General features: G+C 38.8%; 2 protein-coding genes across 2 annotated transcripts in view; one reads left to right on the plus strand and one right to left on the minus strand.

The window, feature by feature from the left end:
• Positions 1-999, minus strand: part of LOC139708954 (peroxiredoxin-1-like) — a 37,934-nt gene extending 36,935 nt beyond the window's left edge. The window contains exons 1-2 of the mRNA XM_071620923.1: positions 967-999; positions 658-835 (exon numbers count right to left, since the gene is read on the minus strand). Of these exons, the coding sequence (XP_071477024.1) occupies positions 658-835; positions 967-999 (211 nt within the window). The remainder of the gene's footprint in view (positions 1-657; positions 836-966) is intronic.
• Positions 1,000-12,615: 11,616 nt separating this feature from the next.
• Positions 12,616-20,827, plus strand: LOC139708964 (ciliary-associated calcium-binding coiled-coil protein 1-like). The gene is made up of 8 exons (XM_071620933.1): positions 12,616-12,729; positions 14,282-14,391; positions 15,249-15,427; positions 15,926-16,067; positions 17,042-17,114; positions 17,532-17,721; positions 19,596-19,699; positions 20,744-20,827. Exons 1-8 carry the CDS (start codon positions 12,628-12,630, stop codon positions 20,825-20,827), a joined length of 984 nt encoding a protein of 327 aa, XP_071477034.1. The 5' UTR covers positions 12,616-12,627.
• Positions 20,828-22,411: the final 1,584 nt, after the last annotated feature.

The following is a 22,411-nucleotide window of genomic DNA, read 5'->3' on the forward strand; positions in this document are numbered from 1 at the left end:
GAATCCTACCCTATTCCAATTAGAATAAGTAATCGGTTTATATGATAATGACATTTTATGGCAAATGGGGAAAATGGACATTAATGAAATGGGAAAACCTGACATCATCTTATGCCATTGCTGCAGTAAACAGAAAAATCAGCAATTGTTCACTTTACAGCCTTATATTATTGGTGCGAGATTTTACCCTTTCCGATGCAATGGCCGTAAAGTGCACAAATGCCGTAAATTAGTCAGTCCGTACGAGTTTTGTAACAATTTTGTTGTTGTTGTTGTTGTTGTGGTTTTTTTTTTTGTTTCTTTTTTTTACTTTTACTTTTACTTTTACTTTTACAGTCCTCCTCCGGAGATGATTTCGCAGAACATAACTATACACAGCCCAGTTCGCTGTACGTAGGTACGAGTATCATATTCGCACAGCGTACTTACAGCATCTGGTCGGGCTACGCAAAACATATCCCCAACGATTAAAATACAGGCTGATCTTTCAGTCAAGTACTGCACTTGCTTGCAGTGTATTATTGCACTGCTTCGCTTGTGTGATGGTGTAACCAAAAACGTTTGTTCAAATGACCAACAAACGTGTACCTAAGCACAGTTTTATCGTCTTGGTTCCAATGTGTTTAAACACAACATGATGTATCTAGATCAACTTACTGGTTGAGATTGCACGACATGCCAACAATGATCGCCCAACTGCTCCAGCTCGGGGTAAAGCAGCTGTCGCTGGCCGTTGCTGTGCGAACAGGCTCGCCTGGCTTGTGGGGACTTGGAGGGTCAGCGCTCGGCTGCAAGCACGACTGGAAAGAAGCCGGCCGGTTTTTGCAACCGATACCTGCAGATTACAAATACATGTACGTAAAATGCTTATGAAGTGACTCATTGGGTCATAGGGTTCACTCCTGGCTTTCTTGCCTTTTTACGTTTATTACACGAGATTATTCAGCCCTATATGAGACTTCTTACCGCAAATCGGGACATTCCCTGCAGAGCCGACATCTTGCCTGTAGATGTAGTGTTGCTGTGTTGGGATGTATCGCTTACGCAATTCAAGCGTACATGTACACAATATCTAGCGGCGAGCATGGGCAGCATAGCTACGCCGTGGGTAAGTGGTGGGATGGGTCATTGGTGGGTCATGTGATCAAAGTTCTATGCGGTCTGACGTGCCTAGATCTAGGAGGTGCAGCTGCAAGAAAGTCGAGTTGCAGTCAATTGCAAAGATCTATTGCAAACTTTGCAATAGATAAATCAGTTTGCAACTTGCAATTGATTGGGATTGATTTTGGGAGTTGCAATTGATTGCAACTTTCTTGCAACATCCCCTTAGATATTATAGATAGATAGATAGATAGATAGATAGACAGATAGATAGATAGATAGATAGATAGATAGATAGATAGATAGATAGATAGATAGATAGATGATAGATAGACAGATAAATAGATAGATCATGGCCGGCGAAACCGGGCGGGCCAGGGGGGCTCGCCCCCCCCCCCCTACTTTTTGTGCACCATTCAAAGGAATACATAAGGTGTCATCGCTTTGCCCCCCCCCCCCCCCATTTTTTTTTTTGTGGCACTAAAAAGAAATAGATAGAGATCTTGAAGTGTGAGCGCGATAAGGTTATGTTGTTCCACTGAAGTCCCCCAACCCCCTTTTTTCTTTTTTTTTCGCTCGTCAGCTGAAGAAACCCCCAAGTGGAAGGAGAAAGATGAGCTGAAGACCTTTTTTTTTTTTTTTTTCGGTTGACAGCTGAAGAAACCGGGAAGTGGAAGGGGAGAGATGAGCTAAGGACTTTTTTTTTTTTTTTTTTTTTTTTTGCTTGTTAGCTCATGAAACACGGAAGTGCCCCCCCCCCCCCCACACACACACACACGCACTTTTGAAAACACTCCGCCGGCCCTGTAGATAGATAGATAGATAGATAGACAGATACTTAGTAGATAGATAGATAGATAGATAGATAGATAGTAGATAGATAGATAGATAGATAGATAGGCACACAGCTATGCGGCACAGACTACCCTTGCAACAGTGCACAAGGTGTCTAATGGAACCTGAGATGTGAAAGTATGTTGAGATCGAGCAAAAGTCTGAAGTATGTTTGACTGCATCTTTTCGACTCTCAGAGATACCCCCTTTTGAGATGGAAATGGGTTAGGATTTTGACACACTATTACGGGCTTTTGGAAGGGAAGCAGCAACCCTCTATCCGCCCCGATAAAGAATATAAGCCCCTTTGACAATTTCCCAAATAATTATGTGGATCACAATATTCTCCATGACTGTCCCCAAACTTTAGGAGATGCTCTATTGTGTACAATGCGTCATGTGATAACTTATAGTGAAATTCTTTGAGTTTCTTGCCCAGTGTAGTACAAAAAGTCTTAGGTCTTAAAGGAATGTCTCTTCAAATAATTTTCAGTGGAATGAAAATTCTCCATACAGGTCTCTCTAATATCCCAAGAGACTATAGGCTCCTCGAGTATGTTTGTTTGTGTGTGTGTGTGTCTGTGTGTGTGTGTGTGCGTGTGTGTGTGTGTGTGTGTATGTGTGTGCGTGTGTGTGTGTGTTTTAACAATTCAATTCAATTCAATTCAATTCATTTATTTTCATTCTTCTTCTTTTTTCCTTTCCAAAAAAACATAACACAAGATAGATCAAGTTTTACATCATAAACAAAGAACATTTGTCTTAATTAAGAATTAAGAAACAAAAGAATGAGTAAATCTTCCTCCATGGCATATCTTTAAAAATGAAAATAGGCCCTATTTTTTTGTCATGTGGGTCTGTGCTAAGCTGTTCATATCATTAACTTTTAGTCATTTGTTGTCAATTAGCTTTTGTCTTATTATCTTTCTCACTTTTCAGTAGGTGCCTACTGAATGATTATCGCGAAAGTCCACTTGTTTTGCTAAGCATTTCACTCTTTAACTGAGGACCATTGAAAATGTCCAATTGGTTTAATTGGTCATAATATCTTCTTTGGTAAATGATGATGATGATAGGTTGAATGATGATGATGATAATAATGACAATAATGATGATAATAACAATAATAATGATAATTAAGTAAAGATAATAATAATCACAATAATAACAATAATAATAATGACAATAATAATAAAAATAATAATAATGATAATAAATCATTTTAAAAAATCATGATTGCAATCACAATGATAATATAACAACGATAAATCATTCCGTGTTTGCATAAGTCATGCATGCACAATAATTTCCCCTTTTGTAGAAATCCTTCTCATAGTAAATGTAGGATTAAGTTTCTCATGCCCATATCTTTGGCACACACACACACACACACACACACACACACACACACACACACACATACACACAGACACACAGACACACACATAAACAAACACAAATTTTTTTACGGTAATCTGTATTCATTGCCATTCCAAATGAATCAGAAGCTGGTGTATAGCTATACAAAGTAACAAAATTGTCAAACAATTTTTTTTAAAATCAAAAATAACATCATTAATAACCCTTCTTGTGTACTTCTATGTACTTCTAGAAATTTAAACTTGATGAATAAGACACCTGGCCTTTCATTCATCAAATTGATCACAATGAAAGCAGGGAGGTGAGACGAAAAAAAAAAACACAAACAAACAAACACGCGCACACACACACACACACACACACACACACAAACACACACAAACGCACACACAGTAAACTGCTGGTTACGGGCCTGCAAGGACGTATAAAAACAAAAACAGCAACAATAACAACAAACAGAGACTTTTGATCTCACCCTATATTGTAAAAGTGTTCAGTTCTACCATCAAATAAAAATAATTCGAGTCAGGTTGTCAAGTTACCGAGAGTGGCTTTTGAAGCCAAGCGGAAAATTGAATCATCTCGCACTTATTTTTTGGCAGACAATCGACGTTTCACACGTTCGACACTTCATCTCTTTGTCTTCTCCCTATTGTGACGTGACCGCAGAGGAGGGTTTAATCAATAACATTGTATTTCTTGAATGAAAATCGAATGTAACTAACAGCGTGCTTTAAAATGTTAGTCTTCATCTTTCCAGGCTTTATCTGTTGAAAAGATAAGCTATTATCAGCTCAAACGGTATCGTTAATCTTGCATGTGTATAATATTAACACCACGATCATGTAAATATAATCAAGCACCTTTTAAATGCAAGTGGTAATCTTGACTGAAGTGGCTATAACGTCAATCAGCCATTACTTATCATCATCATGATAATGATAATTTGTTTTAACTATGATTACTATCATCGTCGTTATCATCCCTTCCCATGCTACATCTGCATGTATATAGCATTGTAAAGTGTTTCATTTTTATGCAAAGAATTATGTGACACTGGACTAAATAATGACTTAACCAAGAAAATGTGTAAACCAAATCAAATCAAATGACAGCTGAATTCGGAGTTTAATTATGTTTAAAGCACGAGGAGCAACATTTTCCAATACTGAAATACAAAGTCGATTTCACAATAAAGTGCAAACTAAAGTTTGCATGCACAAGTTTATCATAAATAATCAAAAGCTGATAGGAAATAATAATCAGAACATTTGCAATGAGAATGTGTGAATCATCGAACAAACCAGAAGGTGATGTTTCAACACTCTCTCTTTTTTCTTCTGTCTTTCCTTCTTTTGTCAGTGCATACTTATCTCCCTACAAACATGTCAATGAACATTATAAACATATTCTGGAAATTTTGTAGAAACAAAGTTAATGAGGTCTTTGAAACACAGACTAGCGCGCACACCTGAAGTCAGGTTGAGCTCGAAGGATTATCATGAATGCTAATACTGTTTCACACAAGGAGACAGGCAGCGAAGCGGCCTTCTCAAAGGTTTATTAGTGTCTTTACGGATTCTTCATTTTCACACTACACGAGTCGTTCTTCGCTGTCAGCAGCTGTATAGGATACGATATCATCACACATTCGTTCCTCTTTATTCGCAAGCGAATGTCTTGCGTTATGATTTTATCATTTATAATCTCAGAAGCCATACAAAGGCGAACAAGATGTTCCTGGAGTTTTTAGGCTGATGCCAGCTTGAGCACTGCCTGCTTAATGCTCGATCCGGACGTATCCATTTCATAGAAGTATTTTATGACGTCTTGTGTGTGACATTAAAGAGGAATAGTCCTTCATCGCGTCAATAAGAGGGTAAGATTCTCATGCATGTATCGGTTTTATGGAGCCCCCATCTCTTTTTTTCTAGCATTTATACGGGCGTCGATATGAAGTATAGCGGTGACATCCAAATGTGTTGAACACGTATGCGGTATAGGCCTATGAGTGACAGACGTGAATTATGTCTCGATCAAGATGTGAATTGCACAGCACCGCATGCTGAATTAACTTTTGTGACTGTCCCCCCCCCCCCCATGATATTTCAAAAACAAAATTAAGTAAAAGATTTAGTGAAGTATACCAGGTATATAGATAGGCCTATACTGGAGAGTATGTGTGTATCTATAGAGCTCACCACAACCCAATAGTAAAGATTTGACACCGATTCATTTCTACATTTTGCCTATATTGCCGAAATATAAATGTTGCAATGGCAAAACAGTGATTGCTTTCCACACGGGGCAATGTACGTGTGATAGCATTCAGCGTGTTTGTTGATACTTTTTTAAAATCAATTGATAGTACATTCGTCATTGTTGTTTACGCACTTTTATGATTAAAAAAAGAACAACTGTCCATAAACATGTAAAATCTTTAAAACTGGTGTGTGTTATTTCATTTCAACAGATGCCTATATTCTTGAGGCGTACTTTGTGTTGTAACGAATGTAGGGAATTCTCCAAGACATCTGATGTGAAACCAGGAGCAGCATTATATTTGTTTTTAGACTAACCAGCTATGATTTCCTTTCAGACACTTCCAACTTCAGGACAATAGAAATGGAACATACAAGCAGGCTCATGGTAGTACATGAGTATAGGCTTTCAGTGCAACCTTTAGAGGGCTCAAAAAACAGAAAGAAGAAGGACGGTGTCCATGATCGCGAGCTCAGCTTTAATCCCCGCGTCTTGTAATGGTCCCTGGCAAGTCGACCTACAAAATACATGGCGTAACAAAGCCAGATAATCTCTGCAGAGATTTGTTGAGTAAACTGAGAAAATACGGCAGCTCGATAACATCCGCAGAAACAAAAATTGAAGTTTTGTCCTTTCTATCCCCATTGTTAGTGATAGCGTGCGTAGTAACGCGTCTTTTCCACGTTGGTTAATGATTCACTATAAGGTCATCAGTAAAATCTTTCCGCATGCAGTTTTGTCGCTTTAAACTCGCAGCGTATTGACCATCATTTAGCGGTTTAACTGGAGGAATTGATCTTCTGTTTTTTTTTCAGGAATTGGAGAGACTGTCCCAATATTCTTATAGCGGGACGCGAAATTCCTTATCGGCTACAGAACGCCGCGCTGTCGACCCAAAGGGTGACGTCATCAAGTGGTATCCTGCTTTGCTATCAGCGGCTGATCAGAACATTTTTGGTTTCTTTCTGCCTACACCAGTAAGCATACTACGGTCTTGTCGTGCCATGATATCTGTCCGTCTGTTTACCTATCTATGTATTACCTTGTCTCGAAATGTAATGTCTACATATACATGAACGTATACGCAGAGTATAGGTGCACGTATAATGTATAGTGTCTAATGGCTCTATTTGACTAGGAATCTTTCAGCGTTACATGTTTATCTAGTGTTTAAGATAATGGTCTCAAAGATTGTGGGTTCAAAAAAGCAAACGTGCTGCTTTGAGAAACAGGTCGAAGTGCATCATGTTTGCTGATGCTACGTATTGCGAGCATACTATGTTGAGCTGCCTGTTCTAAGAAATATTCCATGAGGTATGTTTCCAAATCCTGAAACATCCCTTATTTTGAAAAAAGCGAGAGAAATACCTGCTCCAGGCGATACACGCCATTCCACTTCTTTATCCTAATAAAGGCTTCTCTACTATCACTTGATTTTATAGATTCACTGGAACAGGAAAAACTGCATACAGGCAATGACACCAACCCGATGATATCATATGCATCGATGGCAGGCATTCGTCAACCTCAATTTCCTTGCTATCGCATGCTAGATGCATTGCATAAATCTGATCTCAAAAAGTGACTTCAAAGTCAACTCAAAAACTGCGTGAGGTCGATATCAGCTCAACAGTCTTTTCTGCGATTTCAAAGGTGTTGGTGCTATTGTGTCAATTTATGATTTGTGTATGGATAATGTTATTTTATTTTCGTCATAAAACATATACAAAAAAAAAGGTTACAAATTGGTGAATACTTTGAGTGGAGGCATGAACCTTCTCGGCATTGTTTAACAGTGCTGTTTTCAACTATAAATGCACGTTATATGATGTGCGCATCATCCCGTAATAATCAGTGTATCTGTGAAGAAAAAAAATGACGCCAACTAATGCAACTTCTCGCATAATAATTATGCCTATTGTACGTGTATTAGGTGTAAGATAATGGTGTGGTCATTAAGCCTATGCATGCCACATCAATTTTCTGTCCACAGGTACGTGTGTGAACTCTGTGCACATTTTGACTCATTGGCACTCATTGGCACAGAGAAGGTTGATAGCTATCGTAACTGAAGTTTAACTGTTTACTGACTGGCTATAATGGAGTTCGCCGGGGCCTTTAACGCTTCCTCGGTGAGAGGATAAACGTGCGCTGTGCCGGTCTCTTTTCGAGAATAACAGTCATGTCAGTCGGTTACAGCTCGTTATTCCGAAGGTTCGTTATTCCGAAGGTTCGTTATTCCGAATTTCATTTTCGGATCAACAAATCTTCGGAATAACGAACCTTCGGAATAACGCCACAAATGTTCGGATTAACGAACCCTTTTTCATTTTCGGATTAACGAACCACTAGGTATAGGGAATTTGTGTGTTTCGGATTAACGAACCTTCGGAACAACGAACCTTCGGAATAGCGAACCTTCGGAATAACGAACAGCACCCTGTCAGTCTTATGTTGCGTCCTTAGATCGTTAATGTTTTTTTCAAACTAGAGATAGGCTTTTATTTACTGTGTAGCTTGCCTTGCAGTGATGCACCAAAACATCGGCAGTGTAAAAGCTTTTAATCTATTCATGAAAACATATAAACAAGGCGTTACATGAGAACATGGTTCCGCGTTGCAATGAAGACCGCTTTGGTGTTTGGTGTCGGCAGAGGAGAAACAGACATTGTTCCAAGATGCGAAGAACCATAAAAGTGTGAGAATACCACAAAAGTGCACAAGATCTCTGTTCCAGTGAACAGTAGGAGATGTAATCAACAAAAGGAGTGCCGAAAAATCTCGCTGCCTGATGGACAAAATTCTCCCGGGCTTTCAGTGGTGGACTTGAAAAGTGGCAGAGTCACCTTTTCCGGTTTCTCTTACAAAATTGTAATCGCAGTTGTGTATACATCCCAAACGAAACTTGATTTGTTTTTTCTCCTGACATTCGGATGAGGTTTTGATACCTACTATACCTTTCTGGTTATCTTGGCAAATTTGTACTTGCTTACAATGTGCAAGTCGACTTCGTTGCTTTTTCCCCCAGTTTTGAGGGAAATGAATTGAGCGCTAAAGAAAAAAAAAACACGTATATAGCTTTTACCAGTAAGATTGGGTTAAGTGTTTGTGTTTCTTAGCCATGTTAGATCACATTACGCTGTTGTTGTTTTTTCTCTCTCCTCTCTTTCTTCCAGTTTCTTCCATGCTTCAAGCGTTTTGTACATATTATTTCCTTCATGTTTGACTTTCATCTCGAAAATATTCACCAGCCTTCCGAGTATAGTATAATATATACATTAATAGTCATTCATTATGTAATAATTGTTGTTATACATAATGAGGAATTATCTACATAGCTATTGAATATAGCGAAAGGAAAACAGTTGATTCAAAAGTTAATTCAAATTTGCTTTTAATGTCCTTTTGATACTTATATTACATAAAATCCACCACAACTCTTCGCAGATTTAAATCCAAACCATGTGAGTCTCGATCACATGGTATATGTCTCATTGTCAAGATATAATGAAGCACAAGGCCATGTAAAACAGCGTACATAATAGCAACACTGTAGAATACGAAAAAAAAAGAGCAAGCTTGACTAAGAAACAATACATTTCTTTCAAGCAAATTATTGATCAAATCTTCATCCATCCCAAAGCTCAAGGAACCATCATGGGCGATCGGCGGCGGAGTGTTAATCGACGGATGTCTATGGCAAGCCTCGGGAACACAGGGAAACAGGTAAGAAAAAGGGTGACACGACATTTTTCTCCCCCGACAATATTGCTCCGGTCTTATTGTTCCCAGGACTTAGGTTTAGGGTGTTGATAGGGTGTTAACTTTAGTTTGATGTGGGGATTAGGATCTTCTTCTTCTTCTTCTTCTTCTTGCTTATGAGGCAGCAGCAGCTAAATAATGTCCCTAAATCATGTTGTAGCCAAGTTACAGTCTCTGGAGTAGGGTGCGTTAGGTCCATGTTGTCAGGAGAGCGGAGATCAGGGCACTCACTCAAGATGTGTTGAGCAGTCTGTTCTGGTGCACCACAACAAATTAGGATTAGGATTAGGATTAGGGTTAGGGTTATGTTTTTGGATAGAATTCATGTTCGGCTTAGCGTGTAGATATTTCATGGGAGCAATGGAACCAAGAAAAAGACCTCCGCAATGTCCAGATGCACAGAATCAGTATATTAATGTATTTTTCTGAACCAACTCTCTCTCTCTCACCTCCCCTCCCCTCCCCCCATACCCCCTCCTTCTCCCCCTCTCTGTATTTATTGTATACTTTATATCTAATATTATGTGCATATATTTGTTCAACACAGTGAAGACATTCACCAATGTTATTATATGTATGTATGCATGTATATGTATGTATGTAAATATATTTCATGTAACCGTATTTTGCAGCTGCTTTTAGAATGTGGTTATGTGCAAAGGGAAAGAGAGGATGGTATAGGAAATGTTGAGTGATTCCCCCCCCCCCCCCCCTTCACTTCTGAAAAGATGTACTTGGAAGATGCTATTATATAGCATCATTTATTATTCATAGTACCTGTGTTTTTGGTATTTATCCGTTTAGTTATTGACACCAATTCTTTCGATAAGCATGACCTCGGCATAAAGCTGCCTAATTGCGTCATCACCATTTGACTGCCTGTCATTCATTCACACTTGTAAAAGTCATTTCCAGTTCTATACAAGTTCACAAAAAGTATTGATATCTACGGAGATATACGTGATTAATCACAAAGCGAAAATTGGTGACTTAATCCTCTGATCGGACCTATGAACTTTACCTGAGACAAATTATAGCACTTCTGAAAAACACAAAGAGAAAAGTGAAGCTCAAACCTAATTATCTCACAACTCACAAAATGCTTTAGAGAAGACGAAAATTCAAATGTAAATTGTTCCTTCTTTTCTTTTTCTTTTTTAATCGGAGAGTTTTATCAAGTTAAAGATATACATTAGCAGAAGGAAGGTGTTTGACAGTACAATTTCGGTTGGCAAAAGGTGTAAATACATACAGATAGTGATCTAGTAAAATGTACGATATTGACAACGAAAGTCAAAAAGTGTAGTACCTCGGAACATGAGTTATGAATTATGCTGACGTCCTGACACAGTGTACACGAAATGTGCCAGGGATTGTTTCTTGAGCAAATAGGCCATTTATCGGATTTAATGTGACAGAATATACATTGTAGCACGATAAGTAAGCACTATGATATGTCACACGTCTGTCGGAGTTAGGGCTGTGTGACAGTTACAAGCACTCGAAGGATGCGTGCGTTTGCTCAATCGATTTACAACTACTTGACATGTTTTTCGATGCCTGTAATCAATATTTGAAGAGCGCTTGTCAACTCTTCCCTGCGAAAAGATTCTCTTTTGAACATAGTTCCTTTACATTACTTCTCTTCTTCTCTTCTCTTCTCTTCTCTTGTTTTTCTTTTGTTTCTTGGTTCTTATTTTTCAGGATAGCAACGCAAAATATCGGCGTGGTTCTGTCGCCTCAACATCATCGGAAGAACTAAATTCACTTGTAAGTTTCTGGAAGAAACAGGCTGATAATTGATATCCATTATTTGTTTCTCAACAAACAACTAACATCGCAATTCGTAAGAATCAATTTAACATTACTATAAGTTTATCAACATTTTGATATTGAGTCTTAAAAGACCGTTTTTAAGGAGGATAATGGAACTGTGACAGAAATCAAGACACCGTGTAGCATGATTTCATGACTTGAGTCATACACCATTAATCAGTTTAGTGATATGACACTGCTGATGTTTTATGCTGTTTACATAGTTTTAGGTAACAGTGTCAGGATAATAATCTACTCTAGAAACTAACACTATAACAGTTGTTTTTTCCTCTTTTTTTAATTTCAAACTCGTTTCACAGATTGCAAGACTCGTGAAAACAAAATGCCATACAAATCAATACAAAAAAAAATCATACAACATTCAAAGTGATAATGATTAATTACTAATAACATATCGTTCGTGCATAGTAATAATAATTGTGTCGTGACTAACTGCTCTGTTTACTGTCACTTTCAGATAGGCATCATGAATATTTAGGAACAAGGTTATCTCAATGGATGAAGTGTATAACGCTGAACAAACATCATCGAGAAATATCTCGCATTATAGGGAATTGGAGAATTACTTACTCAGCAACGTAGTGAATTTACTAAACGTCTACGAAAACTTAATATGCTCTCCTACTTGAACTTGCTTTCTTTGCATCGTTTAATCACCTATACTATAATAATTATGAAGAACATACTCTCTTTGCATGCTTAACTCGATATCTTTTCTGCATCACGTTTGCTCACGTCGACAAGCTTTCCCTCAAACTGCATCGGAAGAAGGTGAGACTAATGTCAAATAAACTGTTCCTCTCGATTATGTATCTCCGAGCTGTTAGTCTTTGTGCATACCTCTTCATTTTCCCTTTCTGTTATTCAATGCAATTTATACAATAAAGGCTCAATTGAGCTCTTTTTTATTTCGTGTCCACAGCAAAAGCATCATTTTTTTTTTCATTTTCATTTTATTTCTTTATTTTAAGCATTCATTTCTCGATTGAAGTTGTATTTATCTATTCATTTACTAGTAACAACACAAGCCAATTAAAGTTATAAAGAACACAGATTATTACAATCCACAACGCCAACCTCCTTTGAAAGTGACATAATGATCAGCTCGTTGATGGGGGTCAGTCAGGGGGCATTTCAGGAAGCATTTTTGTCCGACAAAGTTGCCGGACAAATTTGCTGTCGACCAATCAGATGCAAGGATTTCAGTAGCTTGTAACAGTTTGTCTGAAAAATATCAGACCGAAACGTTTCATGAAATCCCCCAGGTCACTCATCAGTCAGAAAGAAGAAGAATATTATATGATTTTCACGCCCGCTATAAGGTATCTCAGGATGAGCTAGATTGAGCGTCGAGTCATCAGAGCAGTTTCAGTCATTGTGCCGTAGCTTGTAAAGAGCGCCATCTTTAGCTAGGAAGTATGTAATTCACTGTGACGCTGGTGCTTAGCAACTATGGCGTCGAAAAAAGGAAAAGGAAAAACGTCTCAAATTTCCATTCAGCCGACTGGTAAAGGGCCAGAAGCATACAAAGATGTCGACTGGAAAACAATTACTGTGAGAAATACAAAAGTTATCTTATTTTTGATATCAAACAATGGCTCATTGCTTTTGACAAGCGGCCAGCGCGGCGAGTTGCGTGCGTAGTCCCGTACCTTTTATTTGACGTATGTTTTGTTATTGTCCGGCGAGCGTTTTATGTAGACAACCAAACAAATAACGGGGAGAACTGAAAAAGAGACCGGAAAACTTAGATAAGACCTACTTCTTCATCACGTAGACCCGCTTTTGTGGTAGGTGTCGGACGATTCAAACTTAAAGCCTCAAGTACAATGCTGAGTGCGTACTCTGTTGTACCGCGTCCTTCCGAGGCCGAGCTTCCCAAATTATCCTAACGTGTCGTTAGATCTAGTGGAGTAGTGTCACTCCCTTGCCGTGGTTGGCTAGTCTAACGTTAGGATCTAGACAGAATTTAGAAAATATGTGCGTGGAATCTAAATTTATATATAAAATCAGTTCTGGAAACCCACTCACAAGGGGGGCCCCTCCTTATAAGTAACCCGTCCCCCTTATAAGTAACCCCGTCCCCCTTATAAGTAACCCCCGGGGCACCCCTTATAAGGAGTCTCCGCGCTTTTTTGCAATGCAACGCAAATGTAACCGTTACGGTGCCTACATAGACTCAACTGTGAGTCGTGACACTGTGCACGCAAACTTGCTATCATTATTGATTCAAAACCTGTTCAACATATAGACATGTAACGTTAACTGTTAAAATGACTTGAAATTTGTGGTAGAACATAGATTTTCAACAGTTTTGTAAATTGTAGCTGTGTTGAGGGTCTTACTATAAAACTCTAAAAGTGTAGACCGGGTCTATGACTATGGCGAGCATGTCAGACTCCTAGCCCGACCAGACGCCATGTGGAGCACAGCGTCTGTTTTTACAGCAACTGGGCTGTGTATAGTTAGTCAGACACCATGCAACAGCGTCTGGTGGGCTAATCTGCCCAAGACGTACAGCTAGAATGGTGATGGTAAATTAAATGACATTTAGCACTGACTGTGGCAAGACTTCCTAATGTACCCCACCCCCATACCGCGCCACTTCAGGGTGATTTGCCAATGTGTGTGAGACTGTGAGTGAATGCATCTGTTTGTAAGCTAGCAAGGGAAGGGTAGTGCAGAGTGGTTTGGAAAAACAATAGTAGTGGGGGGAGGGGGAGAACAAGAAAGTCTTTCCCGCACTGTAATCATGCCTTGAGCCTTGAACCTTGTAACTCCTGGGATGAAAAATTTAAACAATGTATAGTGTTAATCAATTTTAGATTTTAATTATTTTTTTTAAACACATAAAGTAGCACATTGGTATACAACGTACATACACATGCATAAATTGTATGCAGACTTCTACTTTGTTTCATACATACCCTTGTAGATACATTGTATAGATACATTGTATCATGAGTAATATGAATCGGAGGATTTTTTTTTAAATCATCTTTCGAATATCTGTTCTTGATAGAAAATACCCTCTAACAGTGGGTTTTTTGTTTTTGTGTTCATCAGTACAAAGTAGTAACCACTGTACTTTCCCTTCCCTGTGTAGGATGATGAGGCCAAAGCCTTGGAAAAGGACGACTCGTTGGCATGGAAAGTTCTGACAAATACACAGGTTCAGGATCTTATGGGCTTGCCAAACGTTGAAGAAGTTGAGAAGTAAGTACATTCTTATAACGTTCTATTGTGTAGACCAGCTCTTAGCCCGCTGTCCATGCATTGTGAATATGCATAAGGGACTTTTTTCAATGTACATGGTAAATTCTGCTGATTTTAAAAGCATTGACAATTACCAAAATCTTCAGTGCTGCCTGTATTACTTCATTCTTTTTTTCTGTTCTTTGTTGTTGTTTGTTTTTATTTTGTTTTTATTTATTTTTTTATTTATTTTTTATTTTAGCCTTGTACATATATGATGCCAAAGCTGTACTAATATTGTAGATTCAGACTAGGCATGGTATTGCTATGTTCCCTTTGTAGCAACTTTTGTGTGTATGATTAAACCACTCATTGGGGCACTGGAAAATGTCATTCATTACTAATGTGTATTCAAAGGAGAAAGATTATGTGTGGGATTAGAAAAACATCCAAATGTAAAATCAATTCTTATTTGAATGTAACTCTCTCATCACAATGAATTCTATTTACTGCAGTAGCATTTCTAATGATTTGGTACAGTGTAAATTTGTATATGAAATTAATTTTAATACAGAGACAGCCATGATAAAGTTTTGATATACTTCTAGTATCTCATTGAGCACTTGAATATTTGAAATGTCATTTTTTGCAATCGCATGCATGTACGGTATCATTTGCTCAGCAGTGTCTCAAACACATAGTATTTTATTTTATAGACTAAACCAACAAAGTCCTTGTACAATGTACTTGACCTCATTTATGATTTTCTTGTAACAGATAGAAAGCTATTCTAGGAAGATTACTTCTGAGCCAAATGTGATTCATGATATTCATTGTACATCTCATCTATAAATTTTGCTTTGTTTTTACAATACTAGAAAAATTGCCCAAATCCTTCAGCTGACCAACTATGCCATTGACCTCAAAGAAGCCACCCTCCTCGACTACTACGTGTCAGCCTTCTGGTGGGCCAAGGAAGAGGGTTTTGATGCACAACAAACATCAGGCTTCTTCACCGTGGTTCACACACTGATGTCCAATGTCAAAGATCAGAATTGTAGTATGTGTCGCCATTCATTCATTCAACCTCATAATGGTTGCATAGAACAGCAGTATGAATGCAGTTTTACAACAGTTCTACTGTATAATTTTCATTTGCTTTGCAGTTTTGCTACTGTCCTGGAATTGAGCATCAGAATTGAAACCATTGTGTGAGATTCATGTGTGGTGTGTAGTTGTTAATTGCTCATTCAGGCAGCCTCAAATTACTCTCAACTTAAGAATATCAGCTACACTGTAAACTTATACTGTCCTTTCAACTTACCAAGAACATGTTAGTGCACTCGCACTGAGTTTAACACCAAAATGCAAGAAATCAAGTTTGTTCTTATCTTACATAATCTAGCAAAGATGAGAACAATTTTATCGCAGGCATGCAAGAAATGCAAGTGATTGCTGAGTATATCTGAAGTGAATGTGGAGATCCTATTGGTGGCTGCATGCAGACCATGTATCATTTGCACTTTATAATTATACCCTTTGCCTTTTTGCACAGACAACCTATCAGCATCACAGAACTTGGAAGCATTCCGGAACATGCTGGTTGGGATTGGCACAGAGACCAGCGAGACCAATGGGGGACTGGACTTCCTGAATGTTAAACAGGCCAAGCTCATTGGGGACTACCTGGAGAGCACGTAAGGCTGAACTAAATCACTGTTTGACATGACAATGAGCAGAGGGCAGGACTGCATACTTGTTTGCTTTCTTTCTTCTTCTTCTTTTTTCTTCTTTTCTTTTTTTTTTTTTTTTTGGGGGGGGGGGACATCATTTTGTTTTGCACATTTCCATGGTGCATGTTCACTGGACCATTTTGATTCACATGGTTAACTATGTGCCGACCTGAGCCCCATTTCATTAAAAAGTTGATATGATAGCAACTCTTGCCAGAATGGCAACTTCCCATAGCAACAGCCAATCAGGAAGCTGGATTCTTACCATGACAATTTGCCATTCCAGCAAGAGTTGCTATCATAACATCTGTTATGAAATGGGGCCTTGGATGCAAAGTGCATTGATCCTATTGGCAGGTTTATCCTGCACATTAGGCAAATTATTACAGGTCAGTTAAAGGTTGAGGTATAAGGACTCGTACTCTTGCAATGAAAACAACAAAACAGCATTAAACAAAAGATATGATTCGTATATGCACATTGATTGAAAAAAAAATAGGAAAAAGAATGGAGGTTATTTTAGTAGAAGTATTTTAGTAGAAGGCATTGCATACTCAAAACCCGACTTTGCCAAGCTGCTTTTTACTCCCCCCCCCCCCCCCCTCCCACATAATTTACCAATTCATTTGTAGCACTGTAATTAAAACAAAAAAGCCTCATGAAAGTTTTCTGTGATAGCTCACTTTAGGTTATGGCAAATCAAAAAGAAAAATGAAATCGCATATACCATAGCTGAGCATGTATCACATGCCAGAGCAAAATATTGTCAAACCATTGAAATGTTATGCTTTTGTACACATAGAAGGTTGTGCACTGTAAACACAGAAAAGAATCTATCCATTACGTGGCTTGTCTGATGAAACACAGTATGCATCCTCACATCTCTGTAACAAGCTAGTAATCATGACATCATCGTTTCTCTTTTTCTCATCTCCCAGGCTCTTCCAGCACTACTCCCTCTATTACTTCCTCCATCATGTGGAGAGGGAAGAGCAGATTATGTGCACAGATGTAAGTCAATGTACTTTCTTATCTGTCTAAATGTCACTGATGCGCTGTATATTTCACTGCAGATTTGTGCAGCTACATACTATCGGCCCCATTTAACTGTATTGAGACTATTTTATGCATACCGATTGATGTACACGTATGTTGATGGATGAAGGAAATATTGTTTATATTTCTTGGGCAGCTACTAGCCAGATTTTGATAGAGTACAGTAGAGCAATATAGAAGATATATGTGCTATGAAATTGCAGGTATTAATCCAACTCTTATTTAGTGTTTGCACTGTATGTGTGCAGAAAGAGTTTTGCCATCTTTACATATGTCTGTCTCTGTGTCTCTGTGCATATCTTTGCCCTTGTGTGTCTGTCTCCATCATTCGAAATCTTTGTATTTATCTTTCTGTCTCCCTCTCTCCCACAGCTGTGTGTGGAGGTGCTCCCGCCGGCCAGCACGCCCTATCCACCCCCGCTGGACGAGGGCTTGGAAGAAGCGGTCTTCATCAAGCACCTGGCCCCACCGGTGCCCACGGAGGAGGAGAAGGAAACAGCCGGTGACAAGCTGGAGGAGACGGAACCACAGACAGGAGATGGCAGTGGGGACAATGCCCAAGGTTTGCTCTCTTCTCCGTCTTAGCAACTTAACCCTAGAGGATCACAATGTTTGATTAAAGCAGGGCTTAACACCAACTTTTTTTTTTCTGGTGGCCCATTTGGGCCACTAAAATGTTAAAATTTGAAATTTTGTTGGTCCACAATAAAAGGAAACATAAGAATCCATTTTGAATGTTAGTTGCCCAATGGGGCCACCAAAAGATAACTTTTTGTTTTTTTATTTGGTGGCCCAACATCAATCTTAAGTGGCCCCGGGCCAATGGACCACCAGTAATATCGAGCCCTGATTAGAATCTTCTTGTCTGTCAAGTTTCCATTTATTGGATCTGTATTTCTCACTCCATGCGAGTACAGTGTATTGATAAATTACCACTGTTAAGGTATAAAACATTTAAAACAACAACTTGTAAACACTGGAAATTTGCAGAATGTTATATGTCTGCAGTCAATATGTACTGCACACTACAACCATGTTCCTGTGTCTGTTGTGTTTTGTTGTGCCAAAAGGACTTTAATAGGAGAGCTTCAGAGCAGCCCACAGCATGGATGCATGAAAGTAACTCCTGCAAATCCACATTTCCTTCCATATTGCAATTTCTCCTTACCGAGGGCTGCACACTAACCCATTTTTATGCCTCTGCAACGAAGTGGCCGGAGGCATTATGTTTTCGGGTCGTCCGTCCGTCCGTCCGTACGTCCGTCTGTACGTCCGTACGTCCGTCCGTCCGTCCCGTTTTGTTTTTGTCGATATCTCAAGAACCGTGTGGTGGTTTTATATCAAACTTGGTATGAGGGTATATCCTTGGGGGATAATACTTTGTGTGGATTTTATGGTCCCAGGGTCAAAGGTCAAAGGTCACAGGTTATTTTGTGAAAAAAAATTGAAATTTCATGTTTTTCTCCATATCTCGCAAATGGTTCAAGGTATCTTCATGGAACTTAGTATATATGCTTGTACCGATGGGCAGTGATTATCTAGGGAAGTTGGGGGTCATGGGTCAAAGGTCAGGGGGTCAAAGGTCAAGGTCAACTCCTCAAAATATCACTACTTTCCTTATATTTATGCAATGAATGAAGGTTTTGTTTTTTTAACTTGATGTATACATGTATTACCCAATATATATTCTGTGGGAAGTTTCTTGCCAAAAGGTCAAAGGTCAAAAGGTCAAAGGTCAAGTGAAAGTGCTGAATTGCACTTTTTCCTCCATATCTCAAAAGTAACTCAAGGTATCATCATGAAACTTACATATTTATGCATGTTCAACCTAACAGTGATTCTCTTTGGAACTGTGAGGTCAAAGGTCAAAGGCCAGGTTTAGATAATGCTATTTTCCCATTTGATACTGAAATTATACTTTTTCTCAATACCTTGAAAAATTACTCAATGCATAAACTTATAAAAGGGTCAAAAGTCAAGTAAAAATCATCAGTTCCCCAAATATCTGCACTCTGACATTTTAATCATTCATCCAATTGAACCTAGTTCTAGGAAAGTGAACATTCAGCACATTTGTGTCAAACCTGTCATTTTAATATTTTGCCAATTGTTTGAAACTGTCATCACACATTGTCAAGACATTGTACTATAGACCTATTAGGAGAACCATGCATTATGGCGGAGGCATATCAGTCGCCGTAGCGATATATCTAGTTTCTACCGTAGGTCCGGCCTGTCTGTCTGACCAGTAGGTATCCAGTTTTCCATTCTTTTATGTTGGTCCATTCCTGAAAAAGTTACTGGTCCGACAGTGATATTATACTGGTCCTGGACCGTTGGACCAGTGCCAGTGTGCAGCGTTGCCTTACCATTCTGTTTGGAAGACATCGTAGCATGACACATACAACCCTTGATTCCTCGTCTCTCCACTCACAGAGAATGATGCGGACGTTGCCAAGGATATCCTGGCAGGTGTGACAGTGGCAGAGGTCCAGGACGTCTTCGACAAAGTAGCCAAGGAAATGTTTGTTGGACTGCAGGTCAGTGGCTGGGAGCAAGTCTCTTCATAACTCTTGAAAGGGAGAATTTAAATGCAGGAGCTTATATATCCACTTTTATCAACTTGAGATATTCAAGATTGAAGCTGCTGAAAAGAAAGAAAATCATTAAAATATATGTGATGATTTTTAATGTCTTCAAAAATGTTTCATGGTACATATATGATGAGTGCAGTATCATTGAAACAATTTCATTTCTCCTTATTTGATGATGACCTTGAAAAAATTAAAATCAGCATCTATGTATTTTTGCATTTAAACTCTTCATATTTTTATACAAATGCAGTTAAAGTGATCTCGTCTTCTTTGATTAAAGGGATTGTATTGTTTTGGTTGAGACCTAATTTCAGGTTTCTAACATTTTTTGGTGAGATAATGAGAAACCTCTTACAAAATATGAAAGAGCATACCATTTTAAGAGGCATTCAAAGTTTATTTTAATGAAAATTGGGTTTGAAATGGCTGACATAGCCAAAAAAGAGCGATTCTAATAAAGTGTGGGACCCACACTTTATTACGATCGCTTTGTTTTACTTTTTTCTTGGATGTTTCAGTCATTACAAACCCGATTTTCATCAAATTAACTTTGAATGCCTCTTAAAATGGTATGCTCTGTACTATATCATAAGTGTTTTCTTGGTATCTCACAAAAAGTTAAAAGCCCAATTCTCATCTCCACCAATACTGTACCATCCCTTTAAAGTGTCTATCATGTAGCCTCTATTGACGTGTTCACTTGATTGATAACATATGATATCTTGCCTTGGTGATGCCACACAAAAATACTTAATATCTGACTAGTTATTCTTTACTGATGGCGAGTTGCAAACCTTCCTCATTGCTAATGGATAAACAGACAAATGCCACACATAATGTGATTTGGTTTTTGTTTTGTATGTTTTTTGAAACGGTGAACTCTGCACAACCTTTACGTCTTACATTTATTTTGAGTGTACCTTCGTACAGTGTACTTGTATGTTGCATCATTGTGTTCATTACAAATCTCTGTGTGCGCTTCTACTCCAGGACGAGATTGCGCTGAAGCTGAGAGAACGGGAGGCTGACATCATCACCAGGATAAACAGGATACACAAGATAGCAGAGACATAGCAGACGTCAGCTCTCTGCGCGATGAGTTTGCAATGCACACGCCCCACGAGCATTGTCTGACTGTTGAACTGATTATGCAAAGTGAAATGCAGTGTACTATCCTGTAAGATGGCTGCAGAAATTCCGTCCAGACTCGCACCGTGCATCCAGCCGCCCTTGAATTTTCATCGAAGTTTGACAATTTTCTGTCACCGTCCTGAACCGAAGGAGATGGATGTGTCTCTACTTGTGCATATGTGTGGCTGCATCCAACTTCAGTGCTTCCCTTTCCCTCTTAATGTGGCTATCCGTCATGCCATTAAGTGGATGTTTGCCAGTTACAGGGTTCCCACAGTCATGGAAAATCCTGGCAAATCCTGGAAAAATTTGTGGTCATGGAAAGTCAGGGAAAAGTCAGGAAATTTGGAAAATTTGTGAAAAGTCATAGAAAAGTTATGGAATTGCATTTACCTCTTGGCTATGGCAGCTTTCCAGTTTGTCGTGTCTCGCAACTCTCATACTCTATGATCATACTCTGCTATTATAATTGGTGTTCATGATTTCCATTTTTTCCAGTTTAATGACATCCCAAATTCTACATAACTCCCGGGACATATACTAATGATAATACATGTACGCTTGTTATGTCATGAGTATGATAGTGGGTGGAACCGATGGCTGTGAGGGAAGGTGGAGGCCATCATAACGTGTCTGATTTTGGAAACCGTGCCAGAAAGGAAGTCATGGAAAAGTCATGGAAAAGTCATGGAATTCTGTTTTCAAATTTCTGTGGGAACCCTGAGTTAACCCGTTGAGGACGAGTCCCGAGTATACTCAGGCAAGTGTCTATGGGAAATGCGTGTTGTAGCAAAATCAGCCCGTCCTCAACGGGTTAATAGCTCCAAAGAGATGAAATGGTGGCACTTTTTATTTTTGGTTTCTTCATGTACCTCTTTTGGCATAATTACTGTATAAGCTGTTACATGTATTTTTGCAAAGGTTTAATTTTCGCAAATTCTGCGAATCACTGTTGGACCCTGAATTTAACCACACGCTAAAATGTCTCAGACTGATAGGCATTAGTGCATTTTGATCCAAGGTGTCAAAATCGCAAAAATAACATCTCGCGAAAATGTTTTTGACCTCCTCAGTCGCAAAAATATCTGTACACGAAAATAACAGCTTATACGGTAAAAAGCAGTGTTGATAAATCTGGAAGAACACCATTAGCAATTACAGTGAATACACAACAAGAAAGAAGCGGAGTGAGGGGAGGGGCATATATGTATTTTATATTTTTTACACTGGATGTGATATATATTTATCCTGATCAGAGATAGCATGCTATACCAAAGACCAGCTATAGATAACCATTGTTATATCATTAGGCATGTACACTGAAGCCAGAAAGTTGGTACATCCATCACTGAAATGATAGTGGCGGTAATAGCACACTTCTATGTTGAAGGATTTTATCACCTTGCATCCCTCCCAGCCTTCAGGTTCATATATTTCCTAATTGCAAGGAATATTAATGCCCTACAACTGGCACAAGACTTCACCCATCAGAGAGATCAATCAAATGGCTCTTAGACTTGTACGCTA

Source organism: Diadema antillarum, unplaced genomic scaffold (genome assembly GCF_040938485.1).
Source record: "Diadema antillarum isolate AM-2024a unplaced genomic scaffold, OU_Dant_1.0 seq00001391_RagTag, whole genome shotgun sequence".
In the NCBI taxonomy this organism is placed as follows: Eukaryota; Metazoa; Echinodermata; class Echinoidea; order Diadematoida; family Diadematidae; genus Diadema; species Diadema antillarum.

Coding starts and splice junctions, on each gene's coding strand:
- LOC139708964 (XM_071620933.1), top strand. CDS start 12,628: ATGGCGTCGAAAAAAGGAAAAGGAAAAACGTCTCAAATTTCCATTCAG. Junction 15,428..15,925: donor CAATGTCAAAGATCAGAATT/GTAGTATGTGTC, acceptor CTTTTTGCACAG/ACAACCTATCAGCATCACAG. Junction 17,722..19,595: donor CAGTGGGGACAATGCCCAAG/GTTTGCTCTCTT, acceptor CTCCACTCACAG/AGAATGATGCGGACGTTGCC.